A 27,049-nucleotide genomic window follows, 5' to 3' on the forward strand; every position below is an offset into this window, starting at 1 on the left:
GAATATAAAATAATAATTATTGAAGATATTTTTGTATAAATAATAATAAAAAATCTTAACATTTTTATGGATTCTATAAATATAAACAAATGATTACTTCGTCTTACCTTCTTATTACTACCTTTGTCCTTTTTTAGTCGTCAGTTTAATAGTGTTTTACCCGAAAAAATGAAACAATTAAACTTTACTACTTTTGGTAAGCAATTATACTTTTTCAATATTATTGTTCACTATTTATAATCACAATAGATTTTTTTTTTCTTTACAATAAACAAACATAAATATTTTTGAAAAAACATTTAATACTACTTTGAAATTTAAAAACAACATAAAAAAAAAGCGAGTTATAAGTAAAATAAACATAAGTTTTAGAAAATGAAAGTAAAAAGTATTTTCTTAGAGTAAACTAGCAATAAGTTTACCAACAATGAACTGGTTCAATTGATAAAGAACTTGAATTCCTTAAACAAGTGATAAATGTTCCAGCTCTAACTTTTATGTATGAAAAATATTTCGTTGGGAGAGAATAACCTACCTTGTATGCTTCATATTAGTCACCGCTAAATGGTTGTAAAAACTTCGTACCTATAACATGGTAATCAAAAGAGAATTAAAATCCATTCTTTTTTGGTCCCCATTCTCTCATGTTGCGGTAGTGATACATAGAAAACATTGTTTTACTCAATTTTATTTTTTGTATTTAAATTTACAAAAATAGTTTATGTACTTATTACTCTCACATCGTGAGAGAAAAAGCGAAAGCAAAAAGGATTTTGTATATATCACTCTCACAACATGAGTGAAAAATAGACAGTAAAAAGGAGAAGATCATAATCTACCAAAAAATGAACCATAAATTTTATCTAATTTTTTATATAACTAGTCAAAAACTCATAGGTGACACGTCGTTGACATTTTATGCATCTCACGTACAAATTTTCAAAAAAAAAAATCATTTTAATAATCAATGACAAGTATTTTTTATAATATTTATTGATGATTTTTTTTTGTATTTTTTAATAATTATCAATAATAAATATTTATCATTTTTTTTATATATTAACGACAAATATTTATTCAGTATATTTTATATTTCTCATTCGACAAATATTTATTCAATATTTTTTTATATATTAATAAATAATATTTATTTAATATTTTATTTAATATTTATCGATGACAATATTCTATAACGCATTTGTTTTATGGAACTACTAATTTCGGATTTTGTTTTTGTTGAAAGAACTAATTAGGCTCTTTACTACTCTTATTATTAGTTTTTGATCCAAAACCGATACATAAAAAAAGCCCATAGTGTGCAGGTTTGGGTTCGTCCAGCCCAACACGGGAAAGAAAGAGAGTGTATAAAAGCCCACGGTCTGTAAAACCCTATTCTTTCTTTGTTTCAGAAGCCGCATGCTTTGATCTCCAAAGGCACAGAGACTTAGCGGCTGGATTAGGACGAGATTTCAACATGAAGGTTTTGTTTCCAAACTACAATTTCTTCCATCATTCGATTCCCAATTCCCAATTCCCAATTTGTTGTTTTCTAACTAAATCGTTTTCTTCCTATTCTTCTTTTTTATTCAGTTTAACGTTGCGAACCCTACTACTGGTTGCCAGAAGAAACTTGAAATTGATGACGACCTCAAGCTGTAATAATCTATCCACTAGCTCGATTTTATCATTATTCATTTAATTATATTGCTAATGATAATTAAATCATTAAATTGTTAATTTGTTCTTAGGTGTATTTCGATTTTGGTACTTGTTTCTACTATGTTTATGTTTATTTATAAGAATAGTGAAATGAACATTAAGTAAATTTGATTTTTACTGTTATTCAATGCAATGCTAATTTTTTTTCCAACGGATTCAGTTCCATGTTCTTGATTTCTCTTTTTGTATATTAGTTTTTGTAAAGTTATGTATGTGAATGTTTTTCATTGATTATTCTATTCATATTGTTATATATATTGCAGTCGTGCATTTTGGGACAAGAGGATCTCACAGGAGGTGCTTGGTGATGCTTTGGGCGAGGTATGGTAGATAGCATGAAAGCTGCAGTGTCTGTTCTCGTATTTTGAGTAACATTGTAACTAATATATTTTGCTTTGTATATTTGCTACCTATAGGAATTTAAAGGCTATGTTTTCAAGATCACTGGTGGGTGTGACAAACAAGGATTCCCAATGAAGCAGGGAGTGCTGACACCTGGTCGTGTTCGACTCTTGCTTCATAGAGGTAGCATTTTTGCCAAACTTCAATCTATTAATCTTTTGGCCTATTATGAACAGATTATAGTTAAAATTGGTGTTGTCTGTGCATAATTATGGGTACCACTGCCATTTGTTGCCTTGAAACTTATATCTTTTGCATCTTTATTACTATAAATATTTTTTATTGACCGAACATAATATCTATGCTTATGTTGGCGCCTTTATTTTTCAACAATGACTTTGGGCTCTCAATAGAAATACAGTTGTTGCAGGAGTCAAAATTCACAGTCCAGCTTTTTTTATACTTGATTAATATTTATGCATTATGCATTTGTGTAGGAACTCCTTGTTTCCGTGGATATGGAAGGCGCAATGGAGAGCGTAGAAGAAAGTCTGTTCGTGGATGCATTGTCAGCCCTGACCTCTCTGTTTTGAACTTGGTAATTGTGAAGAAAGGTGAAAATGATTTACCAGGTCTTACTGATGTTGAGAAACCAAGGATGAGAGGTCCAAAGAGAGCATCCAAAATCCGAAAGCTGTTCAACCTTTCAAAGGAGGATGATGTGAGGAAATATGTTAACACCTACCGCCGTAATTTTACCACCAAAGCTGGTAAGTTTCTGATGCCCACAAATTTAGTAGTTTTTTTTTATATACTCTGCCATTAAGAAGAGTAGTGAAGATGGAGAGAAATTGTGATGAAATACAGATTTTGAAGTAGCATGTTCATATTTATATTACAGTGTCCTAAATATCCAGTGTATCAGAGCTAATTGTCACATTGTTCATGTTTGTTCTTCTGGGGACTTGCTATAGTTTTTGTTGATAGTAATTAAAGTATTATTTGACTTTCATTAGTAGTAGTGGTACTTTATTTTCCGTGAAAAACATTTGCTGTCAATAGGCAATTTTCTAGAGGACCCATTTGGATTAAATTGCTGTTTCACTCATGATTTATGATGGCCTCTTCAGGGACATCTAGAAAAATTGGACATGCATACATTTATTATGAGTAGTAGTCTTAGTGTTGGATGTTTGGTTGCAGGGAAAAAGGTTAGCAAAGCTCCAAAGATACAGCGATTGGTCACTCCTTTGACACTCCAAAGGAAGCGAGCAAGAATTGCAGATAAGAAGAAGAGAATTGCCAAGGCAAAATCAGAGGCAGCAGAGTATCAAAAACTCCTTGCATCCAGATTGAAGGAGCAGAGGGAACGCCGAAGTGAGAGCTTGGCAAAGAAGCGGTCTAGACTTTCCAGTGCTACAAAGCCAACTGCCACGGCATAAGCATCTTACAGCCAGAGACATGGTGAAGTTTTGTAAACTTTGCCATAGTTTTCAGTAGTCTTGTTCCCTGAGGTGGTAATGATAAACATTTATGATTTTGCATTTTAAATACATTTGAGTTATTTTTTTAATGTTATGTTTGAGATTTCAATCGAATTGAAGGGTTTTTGCCTAGTTGAAATTTATCTATTTGATCTTCTGTTGAAAACTTCTAAGCTGAATACTATATATCCATTTTAAGCATGTTGTGGTTAACATCAAGTCTCTTTTGATAAGCTTGTACACGAAAAAGTACATTGTAGGACCTGCAGAAAAGGTAAAAAGTTATTTTTAATATGTTTGGATAGTTGGTGTAGTGTTAGAGGTATCCCTCATTACTCAAAAAATTTAAGTGTTGCTGAAATCAATCGCCACAAAATATAATGATGCATTTAACATCCACGTCTCATGGCCATGAAAACTTCAATTCCTAAAGTGCTTGCATGAATATAATAATGGTTAGTTTACATGTTGCATCCAAGATAGAAAACTTCTTTTATCATCCCAAAGTCTTCTCAAAGCTTCCAGATTGTCTAGTCGACTAATTCAAAGAGGTAATTTATCTGTGTGAGTTGGTCAATCCGGAGGTGTACTTCACACGTTCTGATTGGCTAATTCAAAGGTGTATTTTTGTGGAAAAACAAACATCCTCCAAAATATGTATTCAGAGGTGTATTATCTTATGTTTGTGCAAAGCATTCGACGTTGCTAAATCAATTTGCCTACATGTATGGTAGTTAAATATGTATAGTAGTTAAAAGTACGAATTAATTGATAGTTACGTAAAATTGTAAGAAAATGATGTCATATGTATCGAAATGATGTAGGTTACCTAAAAATGGTAAATTGAACTCTACAGTTGTTTCTTATATGTCTGAACAATATCGAATGATGCTTGTTATCATCTTAATTGCCCGATGACTGTTATTTCCAATCAAACCCAACCCACCAGTACAATGGTGAGCTACTAAACTGGGCAAGTATGCCATTATTGCAAAAAAACACTATCTTTTCTCAATTTCAAGTCTTCTCAAAAGTGTTCAAATTTTGTTTGGATTGATAATTTGAAGGTGTATTGCGCATTTTGTTTGGATCCATAATTTTGTTCGGATTGATAATTTAAAAAAGAAAAATTAAGATCAATGCATGTTTGGTCACACATTTACCACTTCATTCGTATGTTCGAAACTGTTTCACCACAATTTTTCCGAAGCTCAAAAACTAAGCTTCTGAATCAACACAGCACAATTTTGGTGAATGTGCTACTTACACAAACAAATGTTTAATATCATGGACGAAAATCATACCTCAAGCCATGTTACATTACTACCAAGACACACTACTATATACCCAGTGCATACTTGTGAGTGTAGATATGTTTCAAACGGTTCAGTAAATGATAAATAACTTGTGATCCGACATTCAATCGAATTGATGACTGACATTCTGTAATTATCAATATTTTGGCAGTAAAATTAAACAGGCCTTAATTTTTCTTGTGTTTAACATGTCAAAAACAAGCAGGCCACTTAAACCAATGGAATTCCTCTTAACCAACAAATATGTTTCTATAGACTAAGAAATGCATTAAAAATGAAAAGAATTTACAAATATAGGAATATAAAGATGTCCTCCACTAGAAAATATATTATAAATCAACATTTCGTCCATTGCACTACCTCAACCACACACGGATGCACAATCAAGATTTGGACCAGCAAAATACTCAGGGTATAGACTATAGACAAAGAAGACACCTTCTGACAAAAACTCCATGAAATTGGTTCAGAATCTTCTGGAGTATCCTGCATCAATCGTTGACTGAAATGTACTATAGGAGAGGTGGTGGAAAACAGGAACGCAAGTTCGTTGCAGGTTAAGTGTCTCTGCACGAGGTGCTGGGTGAAGCAGACACAAACATAAATGTGAAGAGGTAGCTTGCTGATTTTAAACATGTATATGAGTTAGACCAAATGTTAATTGAGGTTGATATTAGTGCATCACCAAAGAAGTTGAATTTTGCTATTGGCAAGGCTGTAAGCTTCTTTGCATCTTTTACATGTAAATCTAGGAACAAAGGATTGCTAGAGATGCTTGAATTTATAGCAAAGCAAAAGGATGTGTACGGAGTTCAGTAAAATAAGACAAATGTGTTAGAAATGAAGGTTGAGCAATTGGAAACCCTTAAATAGATTGCCAACTACCTCTTTTGTGGATGAAACTACCAGACATTACAGAGAGGGTAATAAAGAGAAAATACTCAAATTCTCACATTCAGAGAACAGACATTGAGTAAGACCGTCCTTGCACACCTCGAGTACAATGATAAAAAGATGCAGGTACAGTTTGAACTTAAAGCTTGGGACTATATTTCAGAATCTTTTGGGACTATATTTCAGAATCTTTTGATGTTGTTTGACTAACCAAAGCAATTCTTTGGGCAAGGGTGGTCGTATCCATCCCATTCAGTCCCACTATGCAGATTATTGGTACCTAGTTCCCTCAGTAATCTATGTAAGTAGTAATTTGAGTATTTCCTGTTTATAACTCTAATCTCTAATATATGCTAGATTCATGCACTAAAGATGTAATTGGCAATCTTTGTCAGGAGTTTCTAACATACCCTTTTGCATTGCCAAAAAATTCTATCTTCTCTAGTAATTCTCTAGCCTAGACTCAGATGGACTACTGAAAAGAAGCTCACCACCTTACTGGTAGCCAGTAGAGATTTAGATTCTTCCGTGGTGCATCAGTAGGAACCTCATCTAACAGTTGGTCTGCCTCATACATACCATGTTTTAGCCACCTTTGCATGTTTATTCTTTGGACTTGCTTTGTCTTCACTTCAACCACCACCAGTTCATTGCTTGTCTCTGCAATCTACATTAAAGGTTTTATTTTAACCATACACATAGTATGGCAAAGGCTTTGTAATCAAGAATTCTAAAGCTGGTGCAACAAGATGGCAAGGGGAAATTGGCCTTCCTTCTAGAAATACTGGGATATGAAATGATAAAATCAAACCACACATCTACATAGTTCCAATAAAGCTAATCATAGTACATAATAAAATTAATTGCTACAACATAACCGAAGAAGTTACAACTTACAACACAAACACTGAAATCAGCTACGAAGGTTTCAGAGGATAAAAGATGTCAGTGATGGAACAAATCATTACATATATATTAAAATAATAAAAAAAAGACAACTCAATGAAATAGAAGCACCTCAAAACATTCCCTCCATTTTCTAATAAATCACTCAAACCGTTTGGCTGAGACATCATACATGAATAATTTTATGTTTGAAGGGAGTAAAGCCTAGAAGAGCGGAACTAAAACTGTTGCAAAATTGAAATTACTTCAAGGAATCATATCTAGATCTAAAGAATTCAAGGTCATTACAACATAACTCAAGTCACACTTGGCCCAACTGTAAATAATAAAGGATGTAATACAACCACAACACCTTCGTTTGTTGGAGCAAGGAAATCAGTGCACAAATCATTAGCAGCTTCCATTAAAAGCAACAAGAGCAATCAAATGGACAAAGTGGAGTATTTCCAGCATCCCCTTTACTAAGACCTAACTCCTCTTCCGAATAGATAGTAAGTCCATCCTCTGTTTTCTTTCTTGGTCGAGAAGGCCGATCTACAAACTCACCATCATCTACCCTTTTGGATTTTTTCTTTTCATTCTTCATCTTCTTTGTTTTATCAGCACTCTTAGTTACGTCACCGGATTTTCCAGTTTTTTTCGCATCAGATTTCTTTCTCTTTTTTCCAGCGAATATTTCATCAATTTCGCTAACTGCTTTTTTCGGTACAGAAGAAGGCTTTTGCTCTTCCCCAATGGCATTCTCTTGCAACTTCTTTGGAGTTACTTTGGAACTCTTCTTCAACATTGGCGTGATAAGAAAGCTGCATGTCATGTTACTTAATTTTGAGAACTGAAGCGATAATTAAACATAAAAAAAAAGTATTGCACTTAAAGTGTAATAAGCCTAACATCTAATCTAAAACCTTAACATCAGTTACAAATATACAGTTTCAAAATTAAAAAAGAGAGGTTAAAAAACTAATAATGCACATTATACCTAAACCCTAAACTCTAAATTATAAACCCTAAACAAACAAATTAAAAATAACATACGAACAGAAGCCAGGATATGATTTAACAACAAGTTTCTCTTGCATCAAGCACTCAATTATATAATAATGGATAATGATGAGTATTTATTGTTTATTATGTGAATAATCCCAAACACAGATGAGTAGAAAATTCTTAATCTTCTCAATGCCAACCTTGCTGCTCTTGCTATCAAATTCCCATAGAAGTAAGAAGTTGTAGTTATTGTAAATAAGTTTAGACCATCAAATCATTCAGAAGCACTGAAACCCAATTTCCTTGTGATATTCTTCATTCCCATTAATTGCTATTTCCTAAACTCATCAATTTACTCACAGTCACAGAGCACATGGCCAGTGTCACAATCAAAACATCAGTTTATCTTTGATTTTTGCTATTTCCCAAATTTCGACTCACTCACTCAAATTCACTGATGCAAACGCACAGAGATTACAGTCTTTACTCAGTACTCACAAAGCAGATTCTGATTCAATCATTCAAAGATGCAAAACTCATCACTTTACCTTTGTTTTTTTTTATGTTTTCCAAATTCCAAACTCACTCAAATTCACTCTGTCACAGTCATAAATCACAATCACGGATGCAAAAACATAATCAGATTCAAACACAATTTATCATCCATTGAAACAAGTTATCAAACTCAGAGGTAGTATCAAAATCATAGAGATTCAGACATGCAATCAAATTCAATGAGTCAATGAGTAACTCACATCAGTGGGGCGCGCGCGAGGAGGGAGACGTCTAAGTACTGACGAATATGAAGTGATGAGAGAACGGCGCGACTGCGCTGTGGCCAGACGCAGTGAAAACGGATGCGTCGCGCGAAGCTTACGAAGGGAACCGGAGATGGAGGTGGAGACGGACGAGCAACGACTGACGACAGAGTGGCTGCAGGGCCCGCGATTCTGCGAATGGAGGGAGAAAGAGGGAGGAGATGATGAGTTGTCACGGGAGAGCGAGAGAGATTTCAGAAGCTACAGATTTTAGGGTTTTGATATGTTTATTATTTTCTAATTTCACTGATGGTAATTTGGACATTTCACTATTAAAAATTTCCATGTGGCATACCAACTTAGAGATACAAGATCATATTTCGAAAACCATGAATCACCAACAACACTAATAAATCCCTCCATCAATGATTTTATATTAAAAATGATTAACATCACAATCACTATCAATGCCACTAACAATCACAAAAACTCCAAATTTAGAATAATAACACAAAATTGAAATCCACAATTTTGATCGTTTCAAAAACTCTAACAATTATTTCACAAGACACATATATTACTAATAGAATCAATTTCATAATCAATCAACAATTTATCGCAATTAGAGTTATATAAGAAATCCCAAAATACAAAACCCTAAATAATGGATTTTTTAGATTCATTGTATTTTATGTTTGTGGAGGCCAAATCAACTGTTAGATAAGAGGGAAAAAGAAAAATTATGTTTATTGCTTTTGTTTGATTTGATGCCTCTAATTCTCTATGTATTTTTTATTCTCAAATTATTGAAATTTAAATTTAGAGGAATCAAAATATATATGCTTGATAACCAACTAGTGACGGAACTTGACTAAAAAGCTTGGGGTGGCCGACATAAAAAATGCAACAAAAAAACTCAAACAAAAATGAAACAAAACTCAAACATCTTATCTGCAACAAAAAACTCAAATACTTTATATAGACATAAAGTCAAACATCTTATGTGCAACACAAAAATTCTAAACAAAAATCAGCACTGACGTCTAATTGAAACTCCAAATCAAAATTACAAACTCCTAACTCAACACTAACAAAATAAGCTTTAAAATTCATGCTATCTGAACAACATAAGCATATTAGATAATATTATTATATATTAGTAGTAAGGGTATTTTAGACAATTCTATTCTTTTATATATATACTCATTGTAAGTCTATTAACTTAAGTTTGGTTCATTCTATGTTATGAAACACTAGAGTGATTGTTTCTCTTCTTCCTCTTTTCATTGTTAATGGTATCAAAGAGCTTTGGTTGATTTTGGGATCTACTATAAAGAAGAGAAAGACTATTTTGATAGGAAAGACAACCACTAAAAGAGAAGAGTAACCATATTCCCGATTTTGTTAAATCAGACTCACAAAAACATCGATTGTGCATTCGTTAACCGTTGGATCGGGCTGATTTTTGGACAGTAGGTTCGCAACATTCAGGTCTTTGTCTTCAACGGTCGGATCGGCGAAACGACGTCTGTAGGGGGATAAATCGGGCTCTCACAGCACCAGATTATCCCTAATTTATTTTGTCTCAGTGATTGTATTTGTCGTATTTTCCTGTCATTATTTGTTATGGCTGATGCTAAGGATGATTCTCTTCAAGCACATTGTCCGAAATTGGGGAGAACACATAAGAAGAATTTTAGGGGGTCATCATCCAATGTTGTTGCTTTTGCTCTTTCTACCATTGGCTCTAGTTCTGGTTCTGCATACTCATCTGAGATTGCTTCCCAAATATTTGATATTGCAGAACAACTTCAAAAAAAACTTCTTGCCACTCAATCACATGCCGTGTCTGCCACCTCTTCTAAAGGTTTGAACTCCTCTGGTATGTCAGATATATCTCCTTCCATATGGATTCTTGATTCGGGAGCATCTCATCATATGACATACGATGATAAATCTTTTGTGTATGTGAAACTTGTCTCGTCTGTGTCGGTTATGACTGCTGATGGCACTCCTATACCACTAGCAGGCGTTGGTTCTGTCTCCACACCTAACATGTCTCTTTCTGATGTTTATTATATTCCTAATTTTACTTTGAGTCTTGCTTCTGTTAGTTAAATATGTGATCTCAATTATTCGGTTATGTTTTCTTCCACTTCTTGTTGTGTGCAGGATCCACATTCCGGGAGGCTGATTGGGATAGGTCATAGAAAAGGGGGACTTTATGTTTTGGACGACCTGCGACTCCCAGATACTGCAGCCTCCACAACTACTGCTGACTTATTATCTAGTTTTCGCTTGAATTCCTTATCTTCTAGTTTTTATCTATGGCATTCTCGCCTTGGACATGTTTCTGCTTCTAGATTAAAATATTTAGCTTCTACTGGAGCCTTAGGAAAGTTACAAATCTGTGGTATCTCATATTGTTGTGGTTGTAAACTTGCCAAACTTCCAGCTTTACCGTTTAGTAAAAGTGTTTCTGTTTCATATGTGCCCTTTGATTTAGTTCACCCTGATGTTTGAGGTCCATCACCGGTTCTCACCAAAGATGGATCTAGATATTATGTTTCGTTTATTGATGATTACACTCGTTATTGTTGGGTTTATCTTATGAAAAATTGAGCTGAATTTTTTGACATTTATCATATGTTTCGTGCAATGGTCAAAACTCAACATAATTCTGTTATAAAGTGTTTTCGTTGTGATTTAGGTGGTGAATATACCTCTAATAAATTTTCTGAATTACTTGCTTATGATGGCACCCTCCACCAAACATCTTGTACTGATACTCCTCAACAAAATGGAGTTGCTGAAAGGAAACACCGTCATATTATAAAGATTGTTCGTTCCCTTTTGTTGTCCGCTTCAGTTCCTAGCGAGTTTTGGGGAGAAACAGTTCTTACTGCTGTTCATGCTATTAATAGAATTCCATCCTCTATCATATCAGGTTTGTCTCCCTTTGAAAAATTGTATGCTTCTACCCCTGATTATCATTCTTTGAAAGTTTTTGGTTCTACTTGTTTTGTTCTTCGCCCTCAAGTAGAGCGCAGTAAGTTGTCTTCTCGTTCAGCATTGTATGTTTTTCTTGGTTATGGAGATGGTCAAAAATATTATCGTTGTTATGATCCTCATGTAGGAAAACTTTATGTATCTCGTAATGTTGTTTTTCTTGAGCACATCCCTTTTTACTCTATTTCCTCTGATTCTCGGATTACTAAGAGTTATGAATTAACCCATATTGATCCGTTTGGTCCTAATGATTATGCTTCTGGTGATTGTAATGTTGAGAATTGCGGGACAAATACTAATACTCCACATGATGATATCCCTCTTGTCCCCCCGGTTGTTCAACCATCTCATGCGATTGTTGACCCTCCTAGTTACCCTTCTCGTCAACGTAAGTCTACTCAGTTACCTGATTTTGTCTATTCCACTTGCTCAACTTCGTTTGTTTCTTTCTTAACCTCTATTCACAGTTTTTCTGAGCCCTCTTCCTATAAAGAGGTTGTTCTTGATCCTCTTTGGCAGCAAGCTATGGCAGAAGAACTTTCTGCATTGCACAAAACCAATACTTGGGAATTAGTACCTCTTCCTCCTGGAAAACGTGCTATTGGGTCTCGTTGGGTATACAAGATCAAAACTAAGTCTGATGGGTCAGTTGAATGCTACAAAGCACATCTTGTTGCTAAGGGTTTCTCTCAACAATATGGTATGGGTTATGAAGAAACTTTTGCTCTTGTAGCCAAGATGACCATTATTCGTACTCTTATTGCAGTTGCATCTATTCGTCAATGGCATATTTCTCAAATGGATGTCAAAAATGCTTTTTTAAATGGTAAGCTTCATGAAGAAGTCTATATGGTCCCTCCGCAAGGAGTTTCTCATAATCAAGGGGAACTATGTAAGTTAAAAAAGGCTCTATATGGTCTTAAATAGGCTCCTCGAGCTTGGTTTGAGAAATTCTCTACTGTGATCACTTCTCTTGGCTTTCGCTCTAGTGAACATGATTCTGCATTGTTTATAAGGTCCACCACTTATGGTCGCATTATACTTTCTCTATATGTTGATGATATGATTATTACAAGTGATGATGTTAGTGGAATCAATGAGTTGAAATTGCAGTTAGCCAAACAATTTGAGATGAAGGACTTGGGAACTCTTCGCTATTTCTTGGGGATTGAAGTTGCATACTCTCCTAGAGGCTACCTTCTTTCTCAATCCAAGTACATTGCCAACATTATTAATCAGACTCGTCTTTTTGATACTGGAGCAGCAGATACTCCTCTTGAGTTGAATGTGAAATATGCTCTCTCGGATGGTGTTCCTTTACCAGATTCCACTTTGTATCGTACTTTGGTTGGCAACTTAGTGTATCTTACGATTACCAGACCTGACATTGCTTATGTTGTTCATGTTGTTAGTCAGTTTGTCGTCTCTCCCACTACAGTACATTGGGCAGCAGTTATTCAGATTCTTCGTTATCTTCGAGGAACTCAATTTCAAAGTCTTCTCTTTCCATCGTCATCCTCATTAGAGTTACGAGCTTATTTTGATGCTGATTGGGCTGGTGACACCACAAATCGTAAATCCACCACAGGGTTCTATATCTTTCTTGGAGACTCTCTTATTTCTTGGAAGAGTAAGAAACAAGACATTGTCTCTCGCTCCTCTACAGAAGCTGAGTATCGTGCTATGACATCCACTACCGCTGAAATAATTTAGATGCGTTGGCTTTTGTCTGATATGGGTATCTCTCTTTCTGAGCCAACTCCGATGCACTGCAATAACAAGAGTGCTATTCAAATTGCTCACAATTCGGTTTTTCATGAACGCACCAAACACATTGAGATTGATTGTCATTTTACTCGTCATCATCTTCAGCATGGAACTATTACTCTACCATTTGTTTCTTCTTCTTTACAGATTGCTGATTTGTTTACAAAGATGACAAACTCTCGATGCTCCATGTTAATGCATCGCGAGTTTGAGGGGAGATGTTAGATAATATTATTATATATTAGTAGTAATGGTATTTTAGACAATTCTATTCTTTTATATATATACTCATTGTAACCCTATTAACTTAAGTTTGGTTCATTCTATGTTATGAAATACTAGAGTGGTTGTTTCTCTTCTTCCTCTTTTCATTGTTAACGAAGCAAAGGTAGAATTTCACAAAAATATCAGGGTACTACCATATAAGTTAAATTCTTAGGATAGGTAAAACTCAACAAAATGAAGAAATCAAAACTGACACACTGACACATGTGCGACGAACTAAGAAAAATTAAAATCAAAACTAATAGAGTCGGGGCGACGAACTATCAAAACTAACTAAGGGAGCAAACTAACAGAATTCTAAATCAAAACTAACTAACAAAAATCAGCACTAATAAAATAGAAATCCTAACCTTTTGAACAAAGCAGCAAGCGATCTGGAGATAGATGAGGTTGCGGCGAACAACGACGAATGGCCACAGAAGCAGTCAGGCAGAGGCGGCCGAGCGTATCCGTGAATCTGGAGGAGGGAGAGAGGAATGCTGTAACTTGTAAGCAAAAGGGAGAGAGAGCGAGGAAGGCTGGAATAGAGAGGAAGAAAAGAAAAAACTGAATTAGGTTTGTGGTATTAGAATACGAGAAAATTCGCTTCCCCCTCTAACTTCTCTACCTTACAGTTTTTTAAAAATTCAATATTCCATTTATCATTTTTATTTTTTATATTAAAACTATTAGACTTATTTTTTACTTCACACCTAACAAAATTTCCTGAGTCAATTTTTCAAAAGAATATAGTTAGAAATTAATATATCATAAATTTTAAATTTAAAAATTTTAGTATGTAAAAACACTGATAAAATTTTATACTTTGAAAAATTTGTTTTTGAAATTATTGAATTGTAAAAAAAAGAAAAATTTGTATGCGTTGAAAATTTCGAGATTTAAAACAAAATTGGGAAAATATTTTGAATTGAGAAAATATTTTTTTAAAAAATATAGATGTGAATTAAAAAAATAAACCATTTTTTTTTTTAATTTTTTTTAAATTTTTTTTTTAATTTATTTTTTTTATATAATAATTTTGAAAAGTTTGTGCAAAAAGTGGTAAAATATGAAATAGAAGTCAAGATGTAGAATATAAAATTCAATTTTCCAAATACAATATCTTTTTTTTTATCATTGATCATATTATTTTCGCTATCAAATATTTGTATTAATTATTCTTAATTTAATCACAATAATTATTGTTAATATATAAAAGAACACATGAACTCTACTGAATATTCATTTTTACTGTTGTGCTTTGTCGGTTGTTCACTTTCACTCTTGACTATCGACACTTTCACAAATCTCTATTAACATCCGGGTGAATCATTTTGATTCAAAGTATCGATTCAGAAGACTTTATATTGTGCACAATTGAATGTTTTTATCTACCAATTTATTATCTCCCAGTCCCACCAAGATAACTTGATCTCCATTATAATTATAAGTGTGTCTTTGATTTAGCGATTATCAAAATTATCAATTAGTAGAATTATTTGTATAAATTAAAATTCCTATAAAAAGTTATCAATTTTTTAGTTTATGAAATTTTTTTAATTCACTTTTAGTCTTTATTTTGAAAAGTTATTTTTATAAAATAAAATGGTATTTGAGTTTCTATAAAAAGTCTATAAAATCAAAATAGAAATTAAAGTAAAAAAAATATAAGGGACTAAACTTAAAATTTTGTAATTTTATAATTCATCTTCTTTTTATTATATTATAAAAAATTATAAAATTTGGAGCACTCACCAATTGGGGCATGTGCTATTGAGCTACTTGCACAATCCATTTGTCTATTTTGTTAATAACTATTACTATGGGTGAATGAATGATGAAAATAGACTAGGCTGAAGTTAGACTTTGTATATCAAGAGTCTTACATATTTTGATAATGTTATGCATGAGTTTGATCTATGTCTTTAAGTCAATTTTTATGATTCAACATACTTTTTCAAAATTTTATAAATGACAAGTAGTAAGTAGTGAAGACATATGTATTAAACTAAGAATTAATACGACAATCAACTTAATTAAATTATATTTTAATATACAACATTATCATCTTATTTCATTCTATATATAATAGATAATACATTTAAATTTATGATTTAGCACAAATTAAAAAACTTAATAATAATAAAAATAATAATAATAATAATAATAATAATAATAATAATAATAATAATAATAAGGCTTAATTGCACTTTTGGTCCCCCTATTATAGGTGAAAATTGAAAGTAGTCCCCCCATTTTGTTTCTCCTCAGTTTTAGTCCCCCAAACAGAATTTGAGTCCAAATCATGATGAGTTGTCATTTTTTTAATGACGTGTCAATAAAAAGCTGACGTGGCAGACGCATACGTGGAATAAACTTATTATTATATTATTTCTGATTAAAAAATATAATTTATATTTTTAAAAATCATTATTATAATTGTTAAAAATCATTATTACAAATAAAATTTATTTGTTAAAATTAAATTAAAAGAAAAAACACCTAAAATCAAAAATCCTAAACAAATCAAAATCAAAAGGATTCACTCATGAACCCTAAAATCATTATAAACCCTAAAATGTTACCAAGTATGAAAAATTCACTGCCACAGAAATCAAATTGCAGCAGCAAGAATAAACACTAAAATTGAATGCAAGATTGAGAGAGGGAAACAAACACAGATGTTTATGCGGTACAGTCAATGTGACCATCTTCCTCGGGAGAGAGTAGCTTCACTATCAATTAAAAAGTCAAATCTGAGTAATACATTTACTAGTAGAAGGAAACATGGAACAAGCTCATAGAAACACTAAAATCTTAAAACACAACCAAGACTAAGAGTAGCTACTCACTGCACTCAATGTCTGGACTTTCCCTTTCTCCCATGTCCGCGTGAACCTCCTCTCCCACCACGACGCTTTGCTCCACCAGAACCACCTAATGCTCTGTTTGCATCATGTTTCACTTGCATCGCTTCAGGCAAGGGAAGAATATGATCCACACATTTACGGAAGCTAAAATCATCAGCAGATTCATCCTCCCTAATGAGAAAGAAGCATTTGCTTTTCCACATAGGATGCATGCGGACTTGGAAAGCACAAATTTCTCCACCAATCTTTTTATGGGGCTCAGGATGACCTTTCATAATCAATTCCAGTAACATCTTATGTTCATACTGCCACACAAAACAACCCCAGTAACAGTGAATTTGATCCAATCCAATAATATTTTCCATACTTGGTAACATTTTAGGGTTTATAATGATTTTAGGGTGAATCCTTTTGATTTTGATTTGTTTAGGATTTTTGATTTTAGGTGTTTTTTCTTTTAATTTAATTTTAACAAATAAATTTTATTTGTAATAATGATTTTTAACAATTATAATAATGATTTTTAAAAATATAAATTATATTTTTTAATCAGAAATAATATAATAATAAGTTTATTCCACGTATGCGTCTGCCACGTCAGCTTTTTATTGACACGTCATTAAAAAAATGACAACTCATCATGATTTGGACTCAAATTCTGTTTGGGGGACTAAAACTGGGGAGAAACAAAATGGAGGGACTACTTTCAATTTTCACCTATAATAGGGGGACCAAAAGTGCAATTAAGCCTAATAATAATAATAATAATAATAATAATAATAATAATAATAATAGGGAATACAAAATTATCTATATTTAATTAAACAATCCAAACTTTGTAGATCTAATAGGCTTTTCCAATACTATGTAGTTTAACTTTTTTTTCATTATTTTTTTTTATCTAATTAAGATTTAAAAAAAACATTGATTTGACTTGTATAAAAAAGTTTGATTTAGCTTGAGTCTATTGCAGACTAAATATAAATCATTATTGATTTATTTGGTATATTCTCGCCCCAACTATTACATACTCTTTATTTGACTATTAAATATTTATACTAATTTTCAAGCTATATAAATGGTAATAATCATTTCAAAAACAATTAATTTGTCACTATGTGTGATTTTTTTTAACAAAAACTTAAATAAACTCAACAAAAGCTCAAGTGTCCAATTAAATATTTGAAGATAATTAAGTATCATCATTTGAGGTTTTAATTTATTTATGCCTTTTGGTGTTTCAAATCATTCTCTAAATTTTCATTATATATTAGAATGCATTTGTTATAACATTTTTTTGTAAAATTATTATTATTTTAAACAATTACTTTTAAAAGTTTGTATTCGTGTATTACAACTTTTTAAATTAATGAAAAGTAATATAAAAGTTACTTAAAATGAAAAGTTATTTTTAGTAGTGTATAAATTTTTTTTTTAATAACTTATTTTTAATTTTTAAATAAGTGACTAATTTATAATGTAGCAAGTAAACACAAAATAACTTCTTATTTTCTTGAAAATCTCTAATAATTAATCTCTAAAATACGGAATACTAAAATCATTATTTTAAAAATATATAACAAATGAGTCTAAATTTTAGTTATTAAAAATTTCAACTTATGTCCTAAAGACATATGCTAATGATTCAAATTTAAACATTTCATCTTTACAAAAAATAATTAATTATGTATCAATATATACATGCGAAACACATTATTAAGCAATTTTATTTGAAAAATTATCGATAGACACCAAAATACCTCAATGACACATTGAGAGAAAAATAAATAAATAAAATAATATGATATATTAGTAATTTGATAGCATAAAATAGATAAAGATAAAATAAAATATTGAATATGTGTATAAAAATTATGAATTTACGTATTAATGATTTTATTTATGTCAAATTGAATTTCAATCACAAAAATTTGTTACAACAAAATTTGATACACTAAACTTGTGAGAGGTTGTTTTCGTGTAGAATAACTGTTGCATGCAAAATGAATTTCAACTTAAGCTGAGCTTAGGACAAGCTTTTATGAAGAGAATACATTCTAAAGTTAAATTTATATAAAATAAAATGACTACTAGAACCAAAAACACAAATAATGTAATGTGGCTTTGATATGAATGTTTGCAATGAGTATATGGTGGTGCATTTGAAGAAAGGCAAATATTCAAAATCAATTAATTAGCGAGATTACTCAACCGGTGCACTAAAAAGAAAAATAATGCTTGAATCACGTTAGCATTAAGCAATTTAAATTTGCATGAGGCGATAGAATTGCAGTGTATAGTCACACGACACACGAGATGAATTGACATAAAATATAAACAGTAATTGTGTATAGAGTGAATTGACATGTCAATTATTTTTTGTCTTCTAAAAATAAGAGGAGGTTGAGAATTTCTTGTGTGTAATGCATGTACAGTGTCAATTCTTACATCTCTCTGATTTTCTCTTTTTTAAAACAGAAATTTGTTTTTGAAAAGCTAATTAATCAAACATACATAAGATGAAGTGGAGGGAAAACAAGAGAGTGAAAAAAGAGATGTAAATGAGTACTATGAATAATGTAACAAAAAAAAAAAAATATATTGGTTTTGATGAATCTGTGTGTGTCAGCTAGCTCTATGGTTCTAGGCACCTGAATTGAATGAATATAGAGGAAGTATCCCCTGCCACTAAAGGACAACATATGAGTTCGAGTTCTGCAGCTTAAATTCCTATTGTGTGTAACACTTTTGAGCCAGACTAGCCCACACCATTAATTTCAGGATCTATATGCTTGGTGCTATACTCTTTAATGTGAATTTGTCTAGAGTAGATAATAATAAAAATAATATTAATAGAATAGCATTACTCTTTGCATGAACCAAAGTTTTCTTAGAATTTCCAATAGATGAAAATGAAAAACCACACAAACAAACCAATCCCACATACATTAATCACCCAAATCAAACTAACTAATTAATCTCCCCTCCTCCTATACCATATTATACCCTCATTAATCTCCATTACAAATGTTAAGAAAGTTAACAACAACAAAAAGAAACAAACATATTAGTTCCTGTCATGAATTAAGGAACTAATGACAATACATTACAAAAGAAACCAACATTAGAATTTCTTTCATATAGTGAGTAACCCCCCACATCACCCTAACTAATCACAATACATTAAGTAAGAAAAACAAAGGATATGTCATTGCATATATATACATTACAAAATTAATGAAAAAGAACAACTTACTCAATCAACAATGGAGAACTTGCACCAAATTAAAGAATCTCCACTCCACCCTTTGAATCAATCTCCAGATGAGAACACTGTTTCAGAAGATGTTGATGAGAGAAAAAGAGGATCCGAGGTTCCTCTCAGCCCAATATATAACCAAATTATCAACCTTGTTTACACATAAAAACTAACAGGTTGAATATATTTGCAGCTGACATGATCTCTCCGATCCTAAACTCTCTCTCACCTTTACCTTTCCCATTTCACCTTTAACTATCTTTTTCTTTTTCTCTCTCAATATGTAAGTAAACCAAACCCAATTGACTCCAAAGGAAAAACAAAAACAAAAACAAAAGCAGCATTTTTCAGCAATAAAGAGAAGCCTAATAAAGAAAAAAAGAGCTTAAACAGATAGTTTGAAAAGGATGCTTCATCTTTTTTTTTCTTTTTTTTTCTTCTAGATCAGAGAAGTAACAGAAGGACCAATATTATTAGGTTGATCACTCCAAACACCCAAACCTGTTGCTGTGTTGCTGCTGTTATGATTATTCCAATAAAGAGAAGAAGTATCAGACAAACCCAAATGCTCCATCTGGTTTTGAAAAGCAACAGCAACACCACCATTAGCATTAACATTATTCCACTCCTGCAACCTATTTTGTCCTTCACATAATTTCACTTCTTTTGAAGCCATAATCCCTGCAACCTCACTACTACTATTTCCTTCCATTTTCATCTCATGATGAAAAATATCATCTTTCATTCCACCACTACTAGTACCAGTGCTACTCATGAATTTTTGCTGCAATAGTGTAGAACTAAGCAGAGAAGTCATAACTGGAGTAGAAGCCAAGGAATTAGTTGAAGTTGAAGAAGAACCAAAGATGGAATTGTAACTAGAAACAAGTGTGTGATTGTTATTATTATTTGAACTAAACCCATTTCTGTTATAACCAGCATCATGATAATGATGATTAACTTCTCCTCCAGAACCAGACATTAATAACCCAGATGAAAATCCTAATCCAAGACAAGAGTTATTCACCTGAAGATTATCATACCCTGAAGAAGAACTTGAAACTACTCTAGAATTGAACCTTGTTGAAAAAGGAAAATTCATGACATCATGACAAGAGTTACCATTACCACCACCATAAAGCAAAGTATTGATATGGTTGGAGGTAGAATTAGAAATATCAAAATTATGAAGTTGAGAAGGAGGGTTTGAATTAGCACTAGTAGGATTGGAAGAAGAAGAAGGAGAAGCAACAATAGTATTAGTAGAATTATCAATATTGTTGGAAGAGTGTGTTGTGGATGATCTCTTAACACGTTTGTTTTTTCTACATCCACCACCAACAGGAACGTTTCTAAGAGTTCCACCTCTTGTCCAATATCTTTTACAAGCTTTGCAAAAGTGTCTAGGTTGTGATAAGCTATAGTTATTGTAGTAACAGAACTTTGTGTTTGATGAATCACAACGTGGACACCTTAAAGCTTGTTGTTGCTGTTGTACAAGATCTTGACCTGGTTTTTCCATAACCCTAGTACTACCATTTGATGCCATTGAAACCTTATGATGATCATCTATCTCACTCTACACAAAAGGATAAGAAAGAAAAAATAAAAATAGAATTTTTTTTTTAATTAATGGAAAAAAAGAAGATGGAAGAAAGAGAAAGTTGTTTAAGGTAGTGCATGTTTTAGAATAATATAAAATAATATAACACAGTGTTGATATATTCTGTTCCAAAAGGAAAACAACAAAATTGAGGTGGTCATGTATTTTTGTCTAATAATTGAGACAGAGAGAGAAAGATGAATGAACCTGTGTCCATCTGTTAGGAGTTACCGTTTTCTCATCACAGTTACCAAACATTTTGGTGTCTTAGAAAATGAGTTTGTTGCAGTTGGTGCCTTCAGTTGCTCTTACAAATGGCGTTTCTGGATAAGCACACACATTCACAGAGTGAACTGAAAGGACTGGTTAGCTAACTAGCATGCACATTTCTTTTTTTTTTTTTTAATTAAGATTTTGCAAATATTTATCATCTAGTAGATGTGATGCGGACATTTTATGAATTATGGTTATTATTTAATTAATCAGCTAGAATTAATAGTATAATATATATGTCAAAATAAAATTGAATTGTGTAGCTAGCTTCACGTGATGGGCTAGTCTAAGATTGAATTTTGGATATTAATATAATGGAAATGGAATTGTGCAGTGGAATATTAAAAAAGAACATTCGAAATCCAAGAAAGGGACATAGAGGTAAAGCGAGATTAGGATGAATCTTGAGTGGTTCAAGAAAGAAAATAAAAATAAAAATAAAAAAGAAAAAGAAAAAACACACATCCACATATATACTCCAACATAACATTCCTTTGTGCAGAGAGATAGAATAACTAACATTGAGGGAATCCCTAAGACCTGCTCAACGCCCAAGGGAAATCCCACTTCAATTTTTGTTGTAATAATTATTAATTAATGGTAATTCAAAACTAATTTAATTTAGTTATGTTTTTCATATAGCATGAACAAAAATATAAGAGAATTGCATGGACCGTTTAGAGATAACTAGGATAAAGTTTCTCTTTTAAGATTTATAAAGGGAGAGAGAAATTAACAGGTATACAATGAGGGAAAAAAGAACCAAATGTTTGTATTATGGACTAAAAAAGTTCCAAATGAAAGGGACAAAAAAAACACCATGTGGCTGTATACATCTCAAGACTCAAAAACAATGTTACACCACACTTTGCATTTTTGTAGTAATTAAAAGCCTTTTGATCTGCTCCTTAATTTTCATCTCTCATCTATCATGTTGACCAAGTGACTTTTGTTCTTGTTTTTTTTTTTTTAATCTAAGACAATATAAACCGTTAATGGAGTGTGAGTGTGTCAGAGAGTGAGGAAGAGGAGAGGCATGGAATGGAACCTTGATGTACATAACCATGTGGTAGGCAGCTAAGTTTTGAAGGAAAAAAGTAAATAATAATAAAATAAAGATAAAAGCAAAGCAAAGCACAGATATGGGATGAACAAATAGATTTTGTAGTCCTCCAAGGGATTTTCTTCTCCTCCCTACTTCCCATCATTATTCTCCACCACTTCAATTCTCTCTCAAATAAACCTTGGTATCTGATTAGTAACTAAAATATTATATTTAGGGGATATAAAGATTATTTAATAATATAAAATAAATAATTAAGGAGATCATTAATAAGAAACATATTCAATTTTTATTTTTAATTAATAAAATATTAATAATATTTAATATACTAACTATGTACTAATGTTGACTGTCAAAAAAAAAAAAACTAAAATATTACATTTACACTTTTTATTGAATCAATATATGTATATATATATATATATATATATATATATATATATAAGAGGTTACATTCACTATAAGTATGAATCTTAAAAATACTAAACATAAGATTACACAAGATAAAATATAACAAGTCCATAAAATATTAACTTTATATATTTTAATTAAAAGTTGCAATTAATATGAATATGTGTTGAAAAAAAAATTATTTAACATTAATTAATTTTATGAAATATGTATTGGGTATGGGTTATAGTTAATAATAAATGAATAAATTGTTCAAGTGAAGATACAATTTCAGAGTTATATTGTAATTTAGATTGTATATTTAAATATAAATTGTACAAAATAAATCTTAAATTAGAAATTAATAAAAAAAGAATTACAGTTGTCATGTAGTAAAAAATATAAATATAAGATGGAACTTTGTGATTCGTGTATTATGTTTTTGTATTTAGATAGTATTCTAAGTTCTAACACCATGATAGTGGATTTGTAATTTTGACTTACTATGTTTACTAGATGTGATCAGTCACCATGGGTCATGATTTGAATTGTACGACTTTGATGTGAGTGAAAATTAATTTAACTCGCCTAATGAATGGTTACCATAACATATGAAAAACATCTCATTACTAGACTTTTGACTAATTGGTTAAATTTATTTTAGGTTTGAAAAAAATTGATTTAGAAGAATGAGACATGAGTATCAATATAGAAAGTGAGTGTGAATTTTATTACAAAATGAGAAGTAACAACAAACATGCACGCGAAACTACATAGGGAGGGACAATAGTCAATTTAGAGGTACAATGTGGAGGTGGAGGTGTAAGTGGGTCCTCTTAGAGTTAGCTCCATATACCAACAATTTTTTTTTTTTTTATATATATATATATATATATATATATATATATATGAGATATTTTAATTTATTATATAAATTTATTTAAAATATAATTTTTTTTACAAATAGTTAATTTATTTTAATAAAACATTAAATGTAATTTAATTGTGAGATTTCATTGAACATAATAATATTATTTTTAAATTGTATGTATTTAAATTTTACTATTAAATGAAACAATAATAATGCATAAAGACTATCATGTGAACAGATATCAAGTCTTCAATTAAGTATAAATATTAGAAATGTTGTTTGTTAATGATTGATCCACTATGAGAATATTACATAATAATTATGCAAGTGTCATTAACAATTCTCATGTGACCATATTGAACGGTCTTTAGACTTAAAGTCATCACAATCTCTACTTGGAGAGTTGTATACTTTGAGGTCATCAAACATTATATATAACACATAATCATAATGATGATTATTGACTCTACAATAAATCATATAGAGGCAGAGTGACTAGAGGGATATAGGTGATGTAGATAACATTCATCCTTCGACATGATAAGAGTTGTGTCTTGGTCCTCTCGATAGAGTGATGTGTGAAATGTGTGTAACCACATCAAAATAGACTAATATAAAATATTGGGTACATTAGGATTATACGTATACTCGGAAATCGAAAAAAATATTATTGCACAGTAAAATTAAGACATTTGGAGGAAATGACAATTATCGCACAACAAATAGTGGTCATGGTAAGGTTAAAATCGTATCCTTGATTTTTTCATTAATTTAATATTGTTAGATGTCATTCTCATTGTTTATAATATTTAATATTATTTAAATATTTTATATTATTTAAATCTTTTATATTATTTTCAATTAAGTGAGAGTTTTTAGAGTCACATAATAGAATGGTTAAATCAAAAAATAAAAATTTAATTAAATAATAATTAATTGACTAATAATTTAATTAAATAAAATTAATTGAATTTATAGTGTACAAAATAAAGTAGAAAAGAGTAATATATATATTGTGTCTCTTCTTAACATTTCTATAGAATCAATCTTACATATTATTCATGTGAACTAATATCATATCGTGGTATCGGTGATTTATACTCTTTAATGCTTCAAAAAACAAACACCTAAATCTCATGTAAAATATTATGTATTCATTCATGACAATAAATAATTTTTACTTTTATAAACAATTTAATTTTTTTAAAAAATATCCCTTAATTTCTTGATAGGTCCTACTTACCGCACCAAGTGTTTTAGGACCCATCACCACCGGACAATAGATTCCAATTTGGCAAGCATGAAAGAAACCCAACGCGCACGTTAAAGGGAACTCTGTAAAGTGTAAACACTACTAATATAAACATAAGAGATAGAGAGAGAGAGACTACGTTGGGGGACCAAAGCATCAAATCCAAGCCAACTCAAAAAGGGCCCACAATGCACCCTAAACAATGTGCAGACATAGATCCATATCACTCTCTATTTCATATCCATTTTATTTTATTATAGGCCACGTATGATAATAGGAAGGGCACCAACTTTGTTTCTTTGGGATTTTCAAGTCAATACTTGAAAAGACTATTCTACTCTTTTTCTTCTTATTTTTGGCTTACAATACCCATGTACAATATTGACTATTCCCGTGTAATATTAAGTGGGTGTTCATATAACTCTTTGTTTTCTCAATAGTAAATTACATGACCTGGACCATGTTTTCTTTCACACAACTACATATGTTATTCTAAAATGGATCTAAATTTGACGGTAGTGTAAGGAAGAATTTTGACTTTTGTGTTAGCATTAGATGACTTAGAACTTGCTTTTATTAGTTTGGGCAGTTAGAATTGGCTACATTCTATTATTGCTGATAACATCATTTGTTGCTGAGATAAACGCATGATTTATATATATGTAATGCTTTGTTTACCCTATTCAATTCAATGAAACACAAATTCATTCCCAAATCCTTCTAAGTTGCTTTATTCTTTTTCTCCATAAAACTCAATTTCCATTGCTTACTTTACAACAAGAATATGAATGGAATTTTGTGGAACCTCAAATTCCTTATGGGGGACTTATACATCAAGTGTACCTCGTGTACTTACACACAAAGTGATGACAACCTGTAATATTCCAAACAAAATATTAGATCACAGCAGAATGTGAAAGTTTAAATATATGTTTGGTCCTATAGGTTAAAAATTATGGTTGAACTCAAAAAAGAAAGAAATAATTAAAGAGAAAAATAAATCTAAAATGATTATTTGAAATGCAATTAGAGTATGATACACTTTTATATAGTGCTATTAATGTAACTAACATATCAACTTTCACTTAACCATAAGTAATTTTAACCACCTCTAATACTATATAATTTTTTTTTTGTCTGTAATTTTTTTATTTTAACTTTAATCTTATAAGTTTAATTTTATTTTACAATCGTCTTTAATGTTTAATTTTATTTTACAATCGTCTCTAATGTAAGTAACTATTAACAAAAGCTAAAATGATAAATAGAGACGTGACGAAAATTAAAAATACACGAACGAACTTACAGAAATTAAACATATACTTAAGCCGAGTGTTAATAATAATGACTTCACTGCCAAATTTAAAGTTAGATGGTAAAAAAAAAAAGAGAGAGAAAGGGGATTCTAAGACCATAATTTAACTCAGTCATTAATCTGGGCTTGTTCTACATCAGGGAAATAATTCATGCATGAATCATATGATTGCATTGCAAACCATTAAAAAGTTGGCCCGAACAAATTCATAGAAAATCTTCTTAATTATCCTTAAGATATATTCTATATATAGAAAATTTGATGCTTCCTCTTTCTATTCCCATCAATTGACAACAACAAGACAGAAGTAACGGAAATTTAGTTAAATTATCGGCTAACTGCTTGTATCAATCCCCCATGGTAAAAATGTAATAGTTTATTGAAATATTTTTAATTAGAAGAATTTATTATACTTATGCACCTGATCTAGGTGGCAATATAATAATTGACCACTTGATCATAGTGAAAAGTAATTATGAAGCATAGAAAATTCCAGTAAGGAAACTGGTCATACACGGTCTTTTTAACAACAGAGTCTACCAATTAAATCAACCACTTATGGTTTGGACCGTAGTTTATGGAAGTTTCAAGTAACTTCAATTCTGTGGGGCCTTTGAGAATGTTGGGGAGGGACTTTTCTACTGTATTATATATCTATTCTGATGAGATGCTCCTAAAATATTATTTTAAATATATTTTCCTCTTTC

General features: G+C 31.3%; 3 protein-coding genes across 4 annotated transcripts; 1 reads left to right on the plus strand and 2 right to left on the minus strand.

Moving 5' to 3' along the window:
* The first annotated feature begins 1,345 nt into the window (after positions 1–1,345).
* On the plus strand, positions 1,346–3,758 carry LOC101511786 (small ribosomal subunit protein eS6). Its single transcript, XM_004505017.4, has 6 exons — positions 1,346–1,480; positions 1,591–1,655; positions 1,983–2,040; positions 2,136–2,244; positions 2,559–2,831; positions 3,265–3,758. The coding sequence occupies exons 1-6, from the start codon at positions 1,475–1,477 to the stop codon at positions 3,501–3,503; spliced, it is 750 nt and encodes a 249-aa protein (XP_004505074.1). The 5' UTR covers positions 1,346–1,474; the 3' UTR covers positions 3,504–3,758.
* A 3,122-nt stretch (positions 3,759–6,880) lies between these two features.
* Positions 6,881–8,658, minus strand: LOC101512099 (uncharacterized protein C6G9.01c-like). Its single transcript, XM_004505019.4, has 2 exons — positions 8,404–8,658; positions 6,881–7,464 (listed from the first exon to the last, which is right to left on the minus strand). Exon 2 carries the CDS (start codon positions 7,446–7,448, stop codon positions 7,065–7,067), a length of 384 nt encoding a protein of 127 aa, XP_004505076.1. The 5' UTR covers positions 7,449–7,464; positions 8,404–8,658; the 3' UTR covers positions 6,881–7,064.
* A 10,533-nt stretch (positions 8,659–19,191) lies between these two features.
* LOC101512658 (uncharacterized) lies at positions 19,192–21,574 on the minus strand. 2 transcript variants are annotated; one of them, XM_004505020.4, is made up of 2 exons: positions 21,386–21,574; positions 19,192–21,154 (listed from the first exon to the last, which is right to left on the minus strand). In XM_004505020.4, the coding sequence occupies exons 1-2, from the start codon at positions 21,434–21,436 to the stop codon at positions 20,015–20,017; spliced, it is 1,191 nt and encodes a 396-aa protein (XP_004505077.1). In that variant the 5' UTR covers positions 21,437–21,574; the 3' UTR covers positions 19,192–20,014. The 2 variants fall into 2 exon arrangements, with proteins under 2 accessions (XP_004505077.1, XP_027191925.1); XM_027336124.2 differs by having other exon boundaries at positions 21,410–21,569.
* Between the last annotated feature and the right edge of the window lie 5,475 nt (positions 21,575–27,049).

This window comes from Cicer arietinum, chromosome 6, assembly GCF_000331145.2.
Source record: "Cicer arietinum cultivar CDC Frontier isolate Library 1 chromosome 6, Cicar.CDCFrontier_v2.0, whole genome shotgun sequence".
Lineage (NCBI taxonomy): Eukaryota > Viridiplantae > Streptophyta > Magnoliopsida > Fabales > Fabaceae > Cicer > Cicer arietinum.

Excerpts from the sequence above, each read along its gene's own strand:
- LOC101511786 (XM_004505017.4), top strand. Across the intron at positions 1,656-1,982 it reads ATTGATGACGACCTCAAGCT|TCGTGCATTTTGGGACAAGA; the intron begins GTAATAATCTAT and ends TATATATTGCAG. Across the intron at positions 2,832-3,264 it reads TAATTTTACCACCAAAGCTG|GGAAAAAGGTTAGCAAAGCT; the intron begins GTAAGTTTCTGA and ends GTTTGGTTGCAG.
- LOC101512099 (XM_004505019.4), bottom strand. The coding sequence starts at position 7,448 with ATGTTGAAGAAGAGTTCCAAAGTAACTCCAAAGAAGTTGCAAGAGAAT.
- LOC101512658 (XM_004505020.4), bottom strand. The coding sequence starts at position 21,436 with ATGTTTGGTAACTGTGATGAGAAAACGGTAACTCCTAACAGATGGACA. Across the intron at positions 21,155-21,385 it reads CTCCTAACAGATGGACACAG|AGTGAGATAGATGATCATCA; the intron begins GTTCATTCATCT and ends CCTTTTGTGTAG.